Raw genomic sequence first — 18,257 nt, forward strand, 5'->3', positions numbered from 1 at the left:
CCCTTGGGTACATCTTTCTAAATCTCCATCAGTTACCCTCATTCCAAATTTCAGAATTCTAGCTCTTCCCGTTTGCATAATAAAAAGGGTACCATATTTAGTACCTTTTAGTACTTTTCGTACCCTTCTAGGTCGAATTTCCAAAAACCCAGCCTTATCTCACCCCTACACACCGACAGCAAGCCACAGTCAAAATTTCAGCTTTCTAGCTTCAGCGGTTTCTTCTGGGCGATGATATGTCAGTCACTCAGTCACTCACTCACTCACTAAGCTCTTTTATATATATAGATACGAATAATAGCTCTATGTCGGTGTAATAATACAAACAAAAAATTTTGAGAAGTGGAAACTTTATTTTTTATTTATATATTACATCTTACTTTAAAACAAACTATCTGTCATTAGGTTTAAAAGAAGTAATTTTTCGCTGATATCGTTGAATGAATTTGCCACAACACATATAAAATTCTTCAATTGTGTTACTTTCGCTTGGATCCACTGTATAGACCTATTTCTTATGATAATTCCTTAAATCATTTTTTAAAACATTATTTTTATATTGGTGTGAGAATGTGCTTTTCTTGAATCTGGAAATGATAATATGAGTCTAACTAAGGTATACATATAGAAGGTAGATGCTTGAATTGCAGGAACTAATAATTTTACAAAAAAATATATTGTATAATGGGTTCGTTTTGAAAATAATCTTTGAAAAATAAGGATGAAACGAAGCATTTCGAATTTTTATATTGGATTAATACACCCCATTAAATTCTGAGAAATTAATTAAAAAAAAAGTAAAAAAGACAACTAATTGTCACTTCTACCTTCTTTAGTATACTTTGAGTTTAACATGCATTTATGGAAATTTGTATTCATTATAAATGTGGCATGGAAACATATTATTTTACGACAATCTGTTATTTAAGGACATTTTCTTTTGCTCATTGTGAGACCTCTGGACAATTTAGGAAGTACATAAGCACTACAGTTTTCCGGATACAATGCAAACATCAAGTACATTAATGTAGCATTAGTATAAGTTTTAAAAAAAATTCTGTAAAATATTTTTTTGAAGGACAATTCAGGTATTTTTAGCAGTTATTTATAATTCAATGCTTCAAGTATAAGAAAATAAAAAGTTTTAACACGATATCCAACAAAATTATGAATAAATTTGAAAATACATAAAACGCATTAAAATTTAATGTTCAAAACATATGCAACTGAGCCAAACGCATGTAAAAATAAATAAATATTTTGTAAAATATCGTATTTAATATGATTCAGATTATTTGTTTTTTTGTTTTGGGAAGTTTAAAAGTGAGTGAAATGTTAAAACTGATATCAGACATACGTACTTCATCGAGGGAGTGGCGGGGGGCATGAGCATAGGGTCAGTACTAAATGTGTTTCAAACCTTTTCTTTTCTTGGGAAGCCTATACTCGTCCCGGAAATGGCTGTACACAAAAAGTGTGCAGTAAATTATCATCTGACGGGCTTTCTACAACTTTTTGCCTTTATAGAATCCGGAATTTCCAATGATATCGCCTGTTATAACGTCAATAGATCAGTAGTATTCTGATACGTGTCCGATCCCTACGCTCATATCTTTTTCGACACCCAGAATTCAAACTTTTGCTAATAAACGATATAACTGCACTCTGGACTCTGAATTTTATTAAATCCAAAACATAAACTTAAATTTCCATTATTTCCTAAATTTCTGACCCTAGCACCCATGCTCATGCCCCTCTCTAGACCTCCGACTCACCCGATTAAGTACGTATGACTGATATCAGTTTTTAAATTTTACCCACTTTTAAACTTTCCAAAAAAAAAAAATAATTTGAATCATATTAAAAACGAAATTTTACAATTATGTATTTGTTGTGTTATGTATTTTCAATTTTTTTCATATGGTAACATGGGGCGGCTTCGCCACTGGGGCGCCTTCGCCAGCGCCGATTTTCTTGATAATTATAACTGCTACTTTGGGGTATTGCGAAAAATATTCATGATAGGTATATTTTGTGATATCAAAATTATATTTTATAGCGTTAATAGACAACTACTGAAGAATATAAATCCAAATAATTTGCATGATAAAAGTAATTATAAATGTCAATATAATCATATTATGAACTATGTAGGGGGTGGGGCGGCTACGCCATGATAGGGGTGTTGTGGGTTAATGTGAGAAATATGTCAGGTTTAACTTAAATTGTTTATGCTATTGATATACCACGCTATAATGTGAAATTGAATTCAAATATTGTGCTAAAAACCTATCTAATTTGGCAAAAATTTAATTTTTATGCCTAAATTCAAGGAACCTACTTTAATTAACGGCTAGAATATGTTTCTTTTTGTAATTTTTAGAATCATTTTTGATTATTAAATAGAAAACATGTTCCTTTTATGCATTATGTTTATATTTGAGGAGGAAGTATGGTAAATGCCAGTTTTAGAGTCCGTTGATATATGTCCTATGTCGATGGCGAAGCTACCCCGTGGGTGGGGAGGCTTCGCCACTTTTTAGACATTTTGTAAATTCTCAAAAATAATATTTTAAAAACATATATTATATATCATTTATATATCAAAACTTCTTGCCAAGACATGCTAATATTCTTACCAAAAATAATATTTGGAAAAATTTTAATGATGTCGATATGAGAACATATTGAACAAAAACGTGGCGAAGGCGCGCCCCATGTTACCATATATATATTTACACTGTGTCTTTATGGAATTTTTTCTTATATAAAGTAGTCCGTCCGTTTATCAAGTGTGCCATAGTGCTCATCACAGTTGGGATCAACTTTGGCACAATTTACATTTGTTGCCAGAAGGAAGCTTACAAAAAAGCAAACGTAGTGGTGGAGAGTAGCATATAGTCGGCCATACTCGATTTGGAACATAAACATATTCACTAAACTGAGCCCCCTATTCACCCGTTAAAAACACATGCATATGTAAATAAACACATACATATAAAAACAATAATAGATTACATGACATATCGTACTATTTATAATTCAATTGATCTACATATATAACATTGTATGTATGTAAACAAATAATTAATGCCCCTATCCACGACCATAACCACCACCAACATCCCTTGTGTGTATAACTCACAAATAGGAGATCCCGGAGCTGGATGTTCCGCCCACACAACGGAAGGATGTGATGGATCCGCAGGTATATAGCAAACAACAGTCCTAACCATTCATACATTCATATCACAATGTGAAATGTGCACACTAGTATTGCTCACCTTTCGCATTCAATCCACCTGCTTTCGACATTCAACAATTACATTATTCCGAATCCAAAAAAAAAACATTACAAATTAACAATTGAATTCAAAATCTAAACTCCGTCAAATAAATTAAAATTAATTTAAAATGCCTATAATCCAGTTCAATAAATAGCAGAAACGGGGGCAAAATTCCGTGAACCGATTTCGAGTGTACATACAATAATCTTATGAAATATTTTAAAAAGAAACATTCAACAGAATTTGTAATAGTTTCATTGAGAGCTATGATAAATGAGAGAAGTCTCCATTGTCCCTTACGGGATGTTTGTGGAACAATTATTATTATGATAAATAAATAAAAAAATATATATGCAAAGTTGTTCTTCAGTTTACGGTAATTTGGCTCAACAAATAAAAAGTATCTGTTGGCTTTGGCGACAGAAAATATTCAAAATATACATTATGGAAATAAATACTGATTTAAAAAGCTTTTCGGGATCAGACGAATGTTTTTTTTATTGTTTTTTTGTTAGTTTTGTTATCGTTGAAGATTCAATCATATGATTGCTTAAGTCTGGAATATTCCCCCATTGGCTTTACAGAGAGTAATGTTTACAAAACGCACTGACAGCCTGCAAAATTTAGTGATCGCTACCTATATCATGCATGATTTCATCCCGGCGAAGGGAATTATCAATTGGCTTTTCAGTGTTTGAAATGATGATTTTTCTAGTGAAAATCTGAACTCTTTAAGCTTCGAGTATTCTCATGTTAATGAGAATGATGCTCACTTTTCGGCATTCCCAAAAAACGTTTTTTTAATTTTTTTAATTAAATTTAAAACGTGTACGTTTGTGTACGAACGATTCATTTCAAAAACAATTTTTTAACAAAAACAAGCTGTAAATATGTTACGGATGTGACAATTCAAAATGTTATTTATTAATCTATAACAATCCAATGCAAGGGCCAAGAAGGGGTGTGATACAATAATACCAACTGATGTTTTTATTTGCTGTTAAAACACATTTATAATCAAAAATAAATAGCTTTTTCGCTTCTATCAAGAATATACAGAGACTGTCACTGAAAATCATGCAGCCTGAAATAAAAAAAAAATGTAAACGTTGATAACTTGGAAACGAGTTGAGATTTTTTAACAATTCAAAAACAATTTTGTAGGCTGTAAAGTTGTCTTTAAAATGACATACAAAAATATTCCATTTACACCGGAAAACAAAAAATGGGCATTTTTGAAGTGAACATTAAAAATGATGCACCGCGATAATCGATCAATAATTTCCAAAAATTTCGCTTTTTATGCTATTTTAGTAATGAGGGTGGTGGAAAAATTGGTTCCCTATTGTTTTCAATAGTTTTGTCATTGATTCCGATAGAAGAAATGATGTTCCTTACGTAGTTTTGCTTTTTTGTCATATACTACCTTAGCTAATCTAAAAAGGCTTTTAGTGTGCCCAGGGGCTGATCATTAAACTCGAACTTGTACACGAGAATTGGCCCCTTGTTTGTCATCTCAGCTTGTCAAATTATCTTTGGTTATGCCGCTAAAACTACGGCGAAAATTTACTAATGTCAATGCCGAGCACAAAACATACTCCGTGATTGCTATTTGATTGGCTAATATGGAATTTTTGTAATCTCTGCTAGAACTGATTCCATGATACACGGCCGATTGGTATTGGTTTTTTAGAAAGTAGTGACCAACATATAATTATAATTCATCATCATTATAATTTATATAATTTAGACATATTAATAATATTTAAAATAATGATTAATACTTAAATAATTTTCATATTATAAGATATGCTTGAATTTTTACAATGTATCGTATTCCATCTTCCCAGATTTTCACGGGTCGCACAAATTGATGCAGTTCAGTTCGTTCACATTTCTTTTTATTCTTTGTGTAGTATTTTAAACCCAAGTGGAAAGTTGTCACTGTCATATATTTTGAAGTTATTATCATTATTGTGATGTGCAATGAAAACTATTGTGTAAATATTTAATATTTTATTGAACATATAAATGTAGATGTGACTTCACACACTAACTCACCGTTGTTATCCCACTGTGTTTGTAAAAAAAAATGATTAGTTTTATTTGTACCTTTTGTATTTTGTAATATATTGGTACGGAATTAGGTATTAACCCAGTGTAGACGTTTTTTTATTCTCCGATACGACTTGTATCAAATAAAACGACGGTTCGTTTAGATTACGATTCTACAATGCTTTATTGACGGTATTTATCTTATTCACACAAGAATTTATTTATCTACTAGCAGACAGCTAAACTCTAGTAAGCACACAGCGTTACTCTATTCAGGTTACTCTGTAATTCGCGGTCTGATTTACAACTTAATTCGCCCAGCTGTTACACTCCCGTATTTATACTCGCTCGCTGATGCGTAGACCTAGCATCCTTAACGATGACGCGTCATTGTAGTAGATTCGCAAATACACATACGCACATACAAACGACGGATGAATGTAAACAACCAATGGGGTTACAATGAATGACGTCACAATGTAGAAGCATGACATAATAATCCAAACAATATCCAAGTAAAAAATTAATGCTTGGTTTACATTTACGAAATCCACTCGATTTCAACTGTCAATTCCTTTGCGTATACGTCAAATGAAAACTCATCTGAAATCGATTGGATTTCATTTGACGTTTGAGCAATGGAATTGACAGTTGAAATCGAGTGCATTTCGTAAATGTAAACATAGTATAAGATTAAGACTAAGCGATAATTTCATGATTGCAGTAAACTCTTCACAGTAGTTGCTGTTGCAAAATAAAAAAACTAAATGCTAAATAAAAGTGTACGTTACAATTAAAATTCTTCTAAATTAACAGAAATTCATCTACATTATCTTAAATCCACCAGTTACATTCGTAACAATATGTACGAGCATAAACCCCTCAGTTTATCAATTTTAATTAATTGATTTCAAGAAATAAGTTGCATATTAGAGTTAACAGGATGCCGCGTAGCCAAGGGGAGATTAGATCAATATTTGTAAAAGTTCTGTGAGTGGGAAAATGAGTTGGTGAGCCGTTATTTATATTAGTTTGAATTATGCAGTTTGCCAATACTTTTAAGTACTTAAGGATAATAATATCCATTATATGGGTAAAAATTCAATGTAAACATATATATAAAATAAAAATTATTTTTTTCATATATTGCAATATCTGAACCGCCCAGTGCACACATCGCTTAACTCCATAAAACCAAAAGGTGAGAAATACGATGATGAAATGTATGCTTGCCATGGTATATCTGTATGTTTGCCATTGTTTATTTGTAATTTAAAGGTGTCAATCTTTATTATTCAGGAAAGTTATTTTTAATATAAAAATTATGGCTATATCAAGGGCTTTTACACTAAAAGTTAAGATTTTTCAAAAAGTGGAGCTAATCGAAGTGTGCACTGAACGATTCATATCTATCAACTTATTTTTCGCGAAAGAAAAACACATTTCTTGAAGACGTAAATTCATATTTTTGCCATCCACCATAATATGGAGGGTATAACTAAATTTGTCATTCTGTTTGTAGTACATCGAAATATTCCTCGAAGACACTATAAAGTAAATATATTCTTCATCAGGGTAAAATTCTAAGTCGATATAACCATGTCCCTCTGTCCGTTCTTCCGCCTGTTGAAATCAAAATAAAGCTCGTAATTTTTATACCCTCAGCATTTATGCTAACGAGGGTATATACACTTTCATACGGGCAAAATGTGCCTCATCGAAATAATGGTTTTAGACCCCAAGTATGTTTGGACGAAATGTGTTTCAGAGAATTTGGAGTCGATTGAGCAATGTCATTCTGTCTGTCTGGCTGGCTGGAGCGCACGATAACGCTCGAATGGATGCACCGATTCGTTTCAAATTTTGGCTTTCGTAATATTTTGCCCAAACTTAGTTTAAGTTCGAAGATTGGATATATCGGTCCACTCCTTTCGGTACCTCCCCCACAAAAGTTCGAAAATGTTCGGAAAATTTGTGCGCACGATAACTCTTGAAGGTAGTAACCGATTTGGTCCATGCCCATCGTAAAGCGTGTACCAGACTTAGATAAGGTTTCAATATGGACTCAATCGGTCCACTCCTTCGGGTACCTCCCACACAAATTTTCGGAAAAGTTCAGTTTAGGGCCATCTCTCGAATCGCTTTGATTTTTGTTTTAGCAACTTGTATTCACCCCATACGACGGTACAAGTTTCCTTAGGGGCAAGTCCATACTTCCCGAGAAAATAGCCTGAAAGTTGCAAAAACCCCCTATGACACCGTGTGAGTTGGTTGGAGCGCAAGATAACTCTCGAACGGATATACCGATTCGGTCCAAAATTTGGCCTTAGTAATATTTTGTCCAAATATAGTTTAAGTTCGAAGATAAGTCATATCGGTCCCCTCCTTCAGGTACCTCCCCCACAAAAGTTCAAAAAGGTTCTGAAAATTTGTTCGTACGGTAACTCTTGATGGGAATGGCCGAATTGGTCCATACTTTACACATCCTAATATATCTACTAGATATAGATCAGGTTCAAATATGGACTATATTTGTCCACTCATCCGGTACCTCCCACACAAAATTTCGGATAAGTTCACTTTAAGACCTGCTATCGAATCAATTTGAGTTTTGTTGAAGCATCGCTGCCTCAATTATGATGGTAAAAGTTTTTTCAGGGGCAAGTCCATACTTCTTGAGCAAACAGCCCGAAGGGTGTAAAAACCCCCTATGGCGCCATATGTAGTGGCTAGAGATCCGCTTCCATAATGGTCAATGTAGATCCGTTCCTTTTAATATCTCCTTCTCAAAACTAGGATTAAAGAGCCTAATCAACATTTTTGTTGGTTCAAACGCCCAAAATTTTTAAAAACCCCTAAATACATACGTTTTTTGGGAACACATTTTTCAATTTATACAGGCTGAGGGTATATCTCTGTCGGCAAAGCCGACTGATACTTTTTTACTTGTTAAGATAGAGTTTTGTAATTTGGTATATAAGTCTATATTACTCCTAGGATATTTGGTATTGCAAATGGGAAATAACTGTCCACGTTTTGATATAGCCCCCATAGAAGGGGGCCATCCTATTTTCAGTATTTTGAAGATTTTAACTTCATTGTCACATTGAGTTGAGGTTCCATGTGATCACAATATATACATATATTCAACATTTTTTATACCCTCAGCATTTATGCTAACGAGGGTATATACACTTTCTTACGGGCAAAATGTGCCTAATCGAAATAACGGTTTTAGACCCTAAGTATGTTTGGCCACTACTTCCGGTACCTCCCTCACAAAAGTTCGAAAATGTTCGGAAATTTGGCACCGTGTGTAATGGGTGGAGCGCAAGATAAATCTCGAACGGATCTGTCGATTTGATCCAAAATTTGGCCTTCGTAATATTTTGTCCAAACTTAGTTTAGGTTCGAATACAAGTTATATCGGCCCACTCCTTCCGGCACCTCCCCCACAAAAGTTCAAAAATGATCGGAAAACTTGTGCGCACGATAACTCTGGAGGAGAGTATCCGATTTGGTCCATACTTTGAACATCGTAATATTTCTACAAGACATAGATCAGGTTCGAAAATGGACTGCATATACCAACTCCTTCGGGTACCTCCCGCACAAAATTTCAAAAAAAAAAAACATGCAGTTTGCGGCCTTCTCACGAATCACTTTGATCTTTGTTGTAATAAATTGCATTCGCTGCCGCCATTACGACGCTACAAGTTTTTTAGGGCGCAAATCCATTCATCCTGAGAAAATAGCCCTAAAGTTATAAAAACCCCTATGGCACCATGTAAAGTGGTTGAATGAAGCGCACGATAACTCTCGATCGGATCAGCCGATTCGATCCAAAATTTCGCTTCGGTAATATTTTTCTAAGCTTGGTTTAATTTCGAAGATGGGCACTATCGATGCGCAACTACCGGCACCTCCCCCCAAACCCAAAGTTAAAACAATGACACTAAAAAGCTACGGCCTATATCTGTTGAACGGAGCAACCGTATAAACTTTGAATGTCCAAAGGTAGTTTTGCTTCAGAAATGGTCCATATCGGCCTTCATCCACAAAAGTTCAACATTTTTAAAGGACAGTTTAGAATCTGTTCGAAGATCCTTTGGAAATGTACAGCCGGTATTATATTTGATATTGCGAATAGATGAACGTTTCAGTTCACACAGGCTGAGGGTATATTGCTGTCGGCAAAGCTGACTGATACTTTTTTACTTGTTTACAATATATTTACAATCGTTTCTACACGTCGGGCCAAATTTTAACCCTTTTAAGATGGAATAACTACTTTTAAATATAAACACAAGTATTCACATTAATTTAATTATTGTTTAGAACTTTCTCAGTTTATCAGGTATTCGTTAGGATCTTCATTTCTTGCAAGACTTAATTTGCATGTTTTAAATTCTGAAATTACCCAAAAATATTGCAACAAATGATTGCATGTTTTATAAGTTAGCATGAGATGTAACAGTATGCAAAGTTTGGAATAAAGTTTTGTTTACAAAACTACTCTTACAAAATCCCTAATGATGAATAATTGTTTATTGACTCTTCATCAACAGTTAATTGTTCCATATTCGGACGCAAAAAGAAACAATGCCGGGATAAATACTTGGCGAAGCATAGCGGTATATTTGACAATTTAGAACTGGTAACCTACGAGGAGGTTGTAAAAGTGCCGGGTAAGTCTGATAATATAGTATAGAAAAGTGAAGCGATACTATTTTATGAATAATATTTTGTTCCAGTTGGTGATCCAAACTTCCAGCGCAAGACATTAGTTTTGTTGGGTGCACATGGTGTAGGTCGTCGTCATATCAAAAACACTTTAATATCCAAATACCCTGATAAATATGCTTATCCAATACCACGTAAGTTACATTCTCCTATGATAGAGTGATAATTATTTAGCCCAAAAGAATGAATGACAAAACACCCTATTACATTTACCTCAATTCCATTTTTGTTCACATGATGCAGATACTACCAGACCTCCCAAACCGGATGAGGAAAATGGCCGAAGTTATTACTTTGTTTCACACGATGAAATGATGGCAGATATCGCTGCAAATGAATACTTGGAATACGGTGAGTACAATTAAGAAGAGTACGGGATGAGTACAGGCTTCCCAAAAACAGAAAATGTTTCAACACATTTATTGCTCAAAACTCTTAATTTTCTTATTTTTGAGCGTTGAACTATAAATTGCAAAAAATCCTTAATTTTGCGTTCAAAAAATATTTTAAAGAACATTTTCTATGAGTGCACTGCCACCACTGTCATTATTTCTCATGTATGTACAATAGGGTTATAATAACATAACATTATGTATATTTCGCAAATATGAAAAATACCACCACGTAGTCGTGTAGAGCATGACAAAATATTAGGAAATGCGTTATCACTTTTCCCCCACCAATAAAAAATGCCCGCACCGATTGTATACACATTTTTCCATTGCAGTTATTTCAATAAAGTTTTCCCATTAACACAGCAAATCGTTATTGAATAAGCTTTTTAAATGGTTTTATTTAGCTCACCCCGTTTGTTTTATTATTTATTTATTGAAATAGAATATAAAATTTAATATAATATATAATATAAACGGAACGTAGGCCAAAAAAGTAGAAACTTAAAATCAAGTTTTTACAAAGAAAAAGTCCAAAGGTCTTTAGAAACCGCTGTCGGTGCGGGAACTTTTTCCATCGAATTGAACTTTTTGTTATAACCCTTATGTACATATGTATGTATTACTCTTACCAATGTTTACTCTTACCAATAATAATATAGGCACTCACGAGGATGCGATGTATGGCACAAAGCTGGATACAATTAGACGTATACATACTGAAGGAAAAATGGCGATACTCGATGTTGAACCTCAGGCCTTGAAGATTTTACGCACAGCGGAATTCACGCCATATGTGGTATTCATAGCTGCCCCATCGCTGCAAAACATTGCAGATGTAAGTACATTATTTATGAACTTATCGAATTTGTTCACAACGATACAGACATTGTCACCAGTATTACTGACCAATTGTAAAAAACTCTGTGTATTTGAACTAGTATATCAGTAGTTGCTGTTGACAGTTGTTGTGTTGAATTTGTAGGTAGTGAGTCAGTAGAGACTTTGGAGGAAGTGTGTCAGTTCAGATATTGGAGGTAGTGAGTCAATCGTTCATAAAGGGTCATATGAAAATGTTGGTGCTAGAGTTTCACTACTAGATTTGTTGGTCCATTTGGAGATTTTTAATAAATTTGAAAGCTAGATGCATAATAGTACGTTTAGATTTACGAAACCCACTGGATTTCAATCGTCGATTGAATATAACGAATATATATAACGAGGATTTATAAACGTGGAATTGACATTTGAAATCCAATTATATCTGCGTCTTTTTACGTGATAATTAGTAATAATTGTTGTAGATTTTGACAGTAGTATAAAGGAAGTAAAAAGACACACCTAATATGCCTGTCCGTGTACTCGATTATTTTGTAATAATTATTACAAATGTTTCGAATTTCACATAGTTCAACATTACACTTTTGTTTAGGCAACATGTTGACAATGTCATCATAGTAGCCTACACTTGACCCCAGGCTGCCTACAGGGTATATAAGCATGTTTAAAATAACATGTTATGTAAAGTACGGGAAATTTACGTTAAGAATAAACCCCTCTATCTGTTATTGATAGTCAATCTGATTCTCATTGATAGTCAATTTTTATTATCTATACTAAGTCTCTGGTTTTTGACTCCCAGGCAAAACTAAAATCACATTTTCTTCGATGGCTATAACCCACCAGCAAAATCGTAACCACTTTTGCCGACTAATTCGGCTATGAATGAATTGTGTAAAAGATTATGTTCAATTCACAATTAAAAATTGCTATTATTTGACAGTTTTTATAAGGAAAAGTTCAATATGTTCTGATTTTTTAAGATTCCACATATTAGCTATACGACGTACACAAATATTCTCCTTCCTACCACAACAACGTTTTCTGAGCGTCCGTATTACCCAAGTACTTTTAAAACACAAAACTGCGATTAAAACGTATTAAAGCTGTTTTCATTCGTAAAAACAAATAAGATTTCTTTAAAATAAATTTATTTTCATGATAGTGGCGTTTTTGAAAATTTTGAGTTTTTGCGATAGTGGCGAGTGGTGTTTCGTGTTTATGACAGTTTAAATTTACCTGAAGGGGAAAATACATCATCTTTCAAAATTGGCAGGCACCGTACTTTTACGACAATTTTTTGGAAAGTTTATAAGTAGTTTACACATTTTCTCAAAATACACATGTTCTCACATGTTCTCAAAATATAAATATGTTATATGTTAATATGTTCTCACTTCACCCTATTGTTCTCACTATACCCTATTGAATCTTAGCCCCAACAAGTGTCTCAGAACATACCCGATAATTTTAAAATACATTAAAACAAATAGAAAAAAAAACATATTTCTGAAAGGCCTGCCCCTTAATTTTGGGACCAAACTTGAATTGTCATGAAAATGCTTTAAAGGCCGAATTTATGGTCCAATCAATGAAAATGAAAATAGAGTGGTATAGGAAATTACCCTCGGAATAGTGAAAGAACTGAGTTGGAGTCGAAACCCTGTCAGGAACATCTACCCTGCAAGTGGCATATGTACACAATTACATAAGATATTCTATAGCGTAGTTTTGACTCATACTAATATTAAATTTTTTGGCAGCACTGTATGTGCGAATGACTTGATTTCATGGTATAAAATAAAATTACAAATTACAACTGACTTTAAGAGTAAGAAAGTTAATCTCACTATAGCGCAGCTACAACGTTAATTTACAGCTCTCTTTGGATCACATTTAATTTTGCAACTTTTAATTCTTTTCATTGTAGTATGACGGCAGCTTAGAGCGTTTAGCAAAGGAATCCGATATGTTACGTCAAATGTATGGACATTTCTTCGATTTGACGATCGTTAACAACGACATTAGCGAGACTATTGCGTGTCTTGAGAGCGCCATCGAGCGAGTGCAGACAACATCACAATGGATACCTGTTTCGTGGATGTACTGACAAGACAGTGAGCTAGAATGCCCCGATTGTTTAGAGGGCTGTGATTGCGAATGGGAGGCCTACACAAATGGCCAATGTGCCACAGAAAAATGGCAAAATTTCTAGGAACGGCACGGAGGCAACAGTTGGTCAGGACAGTCAAACTCTATAAAAAGAAATCTTATGTATGCAAAACCACACCCATAGATGTAACACTAGAACGGAGGATAATCACTAAAATCGGAACGGCAAAAAGAACAACAACAATTACTAATAACACTTTAAAAGAGACAACCAAACCAAAAGCACATATGTATGTATGTACTTAAAATAATGTTTAGTTAAACAAGTTATAAAACAAACCTGTAGAGGAAAAACGAACCGAATCGTTAAGAACAAATTGCACAAAACTAATAAACAAAATAACATGAATACATACATTTGTAGTAGGAGTATTCGAAATTGAAAATATCCAATTCACAGTCACAAACACCACAAAGAATGCCTTCTACATTGAGCAAAAAACATAAATATATAAAAGACATAGGACTAATAATGTACGTATGTGTTTAGTCCAATGACGTAATGAGTCAACTTGCATCTGTGTTTAATTGTTCAAAGTCTTGCAATTTTTATCCAAAAGAATTCCTTAGATATGTTTACCATATCTACTTCTAAACTGACCAGTCATTCAAAACATATTTTGGAAAGTTGGAACAAGACCATTAGGCAGCTGCTATTTCTCAAAAGGGCCCCATCATTTTTTTTCGGTGCCTTAAACTAAGCTCCAAACACCGCACAAGAATATTGACCTTATATAATGTTTTAGGAAGTCTTGTGATTAAATTGAAAATGACAAAATCACATTTGTTATCCTTAATATATACACGTAAGATGATCCTTCTCTTGATGCAATTAGTACTTTTTAATTTTAACTGAGGACTATCTATTTGAAAAATTTTAATTATGGGATGTCTCACAGTAGCAATCAATGCATGTTTGCTTATGACACGCAATATACCGTTTAGTCAAATGTCCCAACATAATAGCATAGGTATTGAGATGCCAATACTTTGACCCCAATTTTATGTTGATTTGTTTGATTCATGATTATGTGTTCAGTTTGTGTGCTTTCCCATTTATCGCATTTTAGCTTAAAACAATGACATTCCATAGGTAATAACACGATATGCATTTCTTTAAACATTATTTAGAACACAATAATCAGACATTTTGCAGATGATAATAAGTATTTCTTAGGAAATGTTCCTCACTTGATTTCAAATTACAATATGTATCGATTTATCCTTATCATCAAAGTAGAAAGAAAATACATATGTATATGGATTCTGACTGGATATGGGTAAATACATACGACTTTTAACTATTTACTAGAAAATTATGTTTTCAGCCACTTTGAGTTTATCAAAGAGAAACAAATAAAAATTCATCTTCCAAAAATTGCAAGAAATTGAATTAAAATCGAACTTGATGTTGTCAAGTGTTTTCACCATCACTTGGCAAAAATTAATCATTACGCTTAAGCGAACCTAATCATTGTTCATCAAACACCCTCACTCACTTTTAACCTCCTTCTGCTAGAAAGGATAATGAGAAACTCACTTATAATAGACAACAATTCTCCACAAGTCTAGAGCTTATTTTCTAAACAAAATAAAAAAATGAAATTAAGAACGTCTTTACATCGCCAACACGACAACTTAATGGAAACACAGAAACCATGGTTTCATCATAGAACGTTGAGAAGAAAGAGAAAACAAAAAGAAAAATCAAGAAGAATAAAAAGATCATAAAAGAATCTCCTGAAACATTTACACACAACCGCTATATAAATATATACGATATACAAATGTATGTACACGATTATAGACTTAATTACTTTTACCGGAGAGACGGAAGGAAGTGTAATTAAATCAAAAATACTAAATCAAGTCAGTGGAGAAAACATTCCTTAGAGATTGAACATAATTATGATTTCTTCTCCGGTTTACGTCTCAACTATTTTTCTAATATTAAGGACTACAAGAAACATTTACCTTTTAATAAGAACCACCCCTCCCACACACTGAAAGGAACACAAAGATGCCAAATTTTTATTAAGCCACACCCACATTTTACACTCTCACTCACAGACACAGCCTAAAAAAACAGCACATATTACGAAGAGTTTAGTCATTTAGAAAATCCAAAAGTGCAAATACAGGGTGTTAATAAATCAATGACGATGAAATATAAAGAAATATAAAGAGTGAAAACGATCGTAGTTAAGGGATATTAGTGAGAAGAAAAACAAAAAAAAAAGCAAAAAGACTCAAGAACATATTCAACATTAACAATGCAATCGGTATATAAATATCGAAATAATGGAACACAGCAAACAAAGTGACACTAAAAGAAAGTAAAACAACAACAACAACAGTAACTGGAACAAGGTTAAGTGTTAAATTAATTATTTATTTCATACAAAACAAACTTAAGAAGAATGCAAAATTGATTAATAAAAATTTTTCAAGTCATACCGATGCGTTAAAGAGCCGTAGCAGAAAGAAAAACTTATATACTTAGGATAATAAAATTATTTATTAATACATATTATTATTATCATAAAATAAATTTTAAGTAAGTAATGATGAGGGACATGGGGCTGATTAAAAATAATTGTTGACTCTTTAAATAAATAATAAATACATTGACTCAAAACGAAGGGGAACTTAACGAAATAAAACATCACATACACACACACACACTGATAACAACACTTGAATTCTTTATTATTAATTAATTTAATCACAACATATATAGCATGCCTACGAACCTCCCATACTCTTACGCACAGGTTATGGATATGCCAAACATCATCACTCTGTCAGACCCCACAAATCAGAAAAAAAGACAATGGACCTATAGAAAAAGAAAACAGACTAGAGTAGTGGAAGGATGGAGAATGCTATGAGGTGCAATAGGAAAGCTCAAAATAAATAAATTGTTAAGTCATATTTGCAAACAAGTGAACAATACCAAACCGAACAGATCCCAAAAACGAAAAGTAATTCCAAAAAAAAAAAAAATATGAAACATGTAACAACAACACAAGATAATGTTACAGATTATTATTACATATTAAATAAATAAAGTACACAGACACACATATACATATATAAATAATGATAAATATACATATTTATGTATATACATGCATATATGTATGTATGCATTTGAAAGTAAACGTAATTGAAGCGAACAGTGAAAATGTAAAACATTGCGTAATAACAAATTGATAATATTATTATTAATTATATTATTGGTAATAACAACTAAATAAAAAAATTAGTGAAAATAAATTGATTTGAAATTAAAGAAACTGAAACAAAAATAATAACACCGAAATGACTTTATTTTTTATTCTCAAGGTAAGTTTTTCATTGTAACAATCCGAGGATGGTGCCTGTCCTCTGGCGTTTACCTCAGCAGCCGACGTAAAACGTAAACACACAAAGCGTTTCAACAAAAATAGGTCTGTACGATAACCCAAAAATTAGTACAAACTTTTACAATCGGATCACCGATTCGAAATTTGGGTATAATAATATTTTAGTTTAAGTTCGAAGGTAGGCGGCCATATCGGTCCACTCCTATGGGTACCTCCCCCACTACAGTTCATTTTTTTTCATCAAAATTGGGTGAACGAGTTAGAAGGGATCGATTTGGTTCAAACTTTGCACATGTTTTACAATCGATGAATCCGAGTTTCACCCTTACACAATTCGCAAACTATTAAGATATTCTATATACAGGTATGTCACAGAAACCAATTCCGATCGAAAGTGAAATTGATTTCGTATTTAGCTTCTTCAGAAACCGAAAAACGAAAAATTTTTTCGGAATGAAACCACTTTTGGTTTCTCAAGTGGAATTGCATTTTTTTTGGAAATATCAGGCATGTCACAGAAACAAATTCCGATCGAAAGTGGAATTGATTCCGTATTTAGCTCCTTCAGAAACCGAAAAACGAACAATTTTTTCGGAATGAAACCACTTTTGGTTTCTCAAGTGGAATTGTATTTCTTTGGAAACATGTAACTTTAAAACACTCCAAAAGCACTTACAAATAATAAAAATATTGTTTTATAAACAAAATCAAAAAATTCGCACATTTTCATTATTTCTCAATCAACGAAACCAATTATATCAAAGTATTGCCACATCATTTTTTGTTGTAAATTTGTAAAAAATAAACAATCTGGTATTACGAATGATAAATGATAAAAGAAAGCAAAAGAAGAAAGAACTCAAACAAGGTATTTTTCAATGTTACGTTTATTACTTTGTGCCTCGATGAAAGTAACAATAGAAAAATTGAAATTCCAATAAAAATTAGCTTTATTTTCGCACAAACAAACTTTCTTTCAACAGAATTTTTTTCACAATTCCCACTTCTACACTGTTTTCTAATCATATGTTTTTGTTTTGTTTCTTTTAATTCCTTTAATGTTGCCATATTTATACTAAATAATACGATTTTCGAAATTCATCAAATCGATCGGAATCTGAAGAAGCTAAAACAAAAACGATCGAAATGAAATTACGGAATTGAAACCATTCCGATCGGAATCTGTGACATGCCTGATAGTATGACTGTAATTCTTTAAAATCCAACTTTCAAATCCTAGTTGTTTAGACTAGTCTAAAATGATATAAGATGCCAGTCAGCTGATCTTTGTTTACGTATACATACGCGAATTTGCAAAAAGAATTGCTTGAAAATTAAAAATTGAATGGAATACTGCACAAAATAATCTGAAAAATTGCTATTAAATATGTTGTTTACAA

At 32.9% G+C, this 18,257-nt stretch overlaps 1 protein-coding gene across 23 annotated transcripts in view; it reads left to right on the forward strand.

Annotated features, from left to right (window-relative positions):
* CASK (peripheral plasma membrane protein CASK) overlaps positions 1 to 14,867 on the forward strand; it is a 194,445-nt gene extending 179,578 nt beyond the window's left edge. For 16 of the 23 annotated variants that reach the window (XM_073963067.1, XM_073963063.1, XM_073963066.1 and 13 more), the window contains 5 exons: positions 9,911 to 10,030; positions 10,097 to 10,219; positions 10,329 to 10,436; positions 11,140 to 11,315; positions 13,248 to 14,867. In XM_073963067.1, the coding sequence (XP_073819168.1) occupies positions 9,911 to 10,030; positions 10,097 to 10,219; positions 10,329 to 10,436; positions 11,140 to 11,315; positions 13,248 to 13,427 (707 nt within the window). In that variant the 3' untranslated portion in view covers positions 13,428 to 14,867. Of the gene's footprint in view, positions 1 to 3,151; positions 3,209 to 9,910; positions 10,031 to 10,096; positions 10,220 to 10,328; positions 10,437 to 11,139; positions 11,316 to 13,247 lie in introns of all 23 variants that reach the window. The other 7 variants (XM_073963058.1, XM_073963061.1, XM_073963059.1 and 4 more) reach the window with 1 other exon arrangement.
* Positions 14,868 to 18,257: the final 3,390 nt, after the last annotated feature.

The sequence above is a fragment of the Musca autumnalis genome, unplaced genomic scaffold (genome assembly GCF_047663935.1).
Source record: "Musca autumnalis isolate F117 unplaced genomic scaffold, ASM4766393v1 scaffold_1, whole genome shotgun sequence".
NCBI lineage: Eukaryota > Metazoa > Arthropoda > Insecta > Diptera > Muscidae > Musca > Musca autumnalis.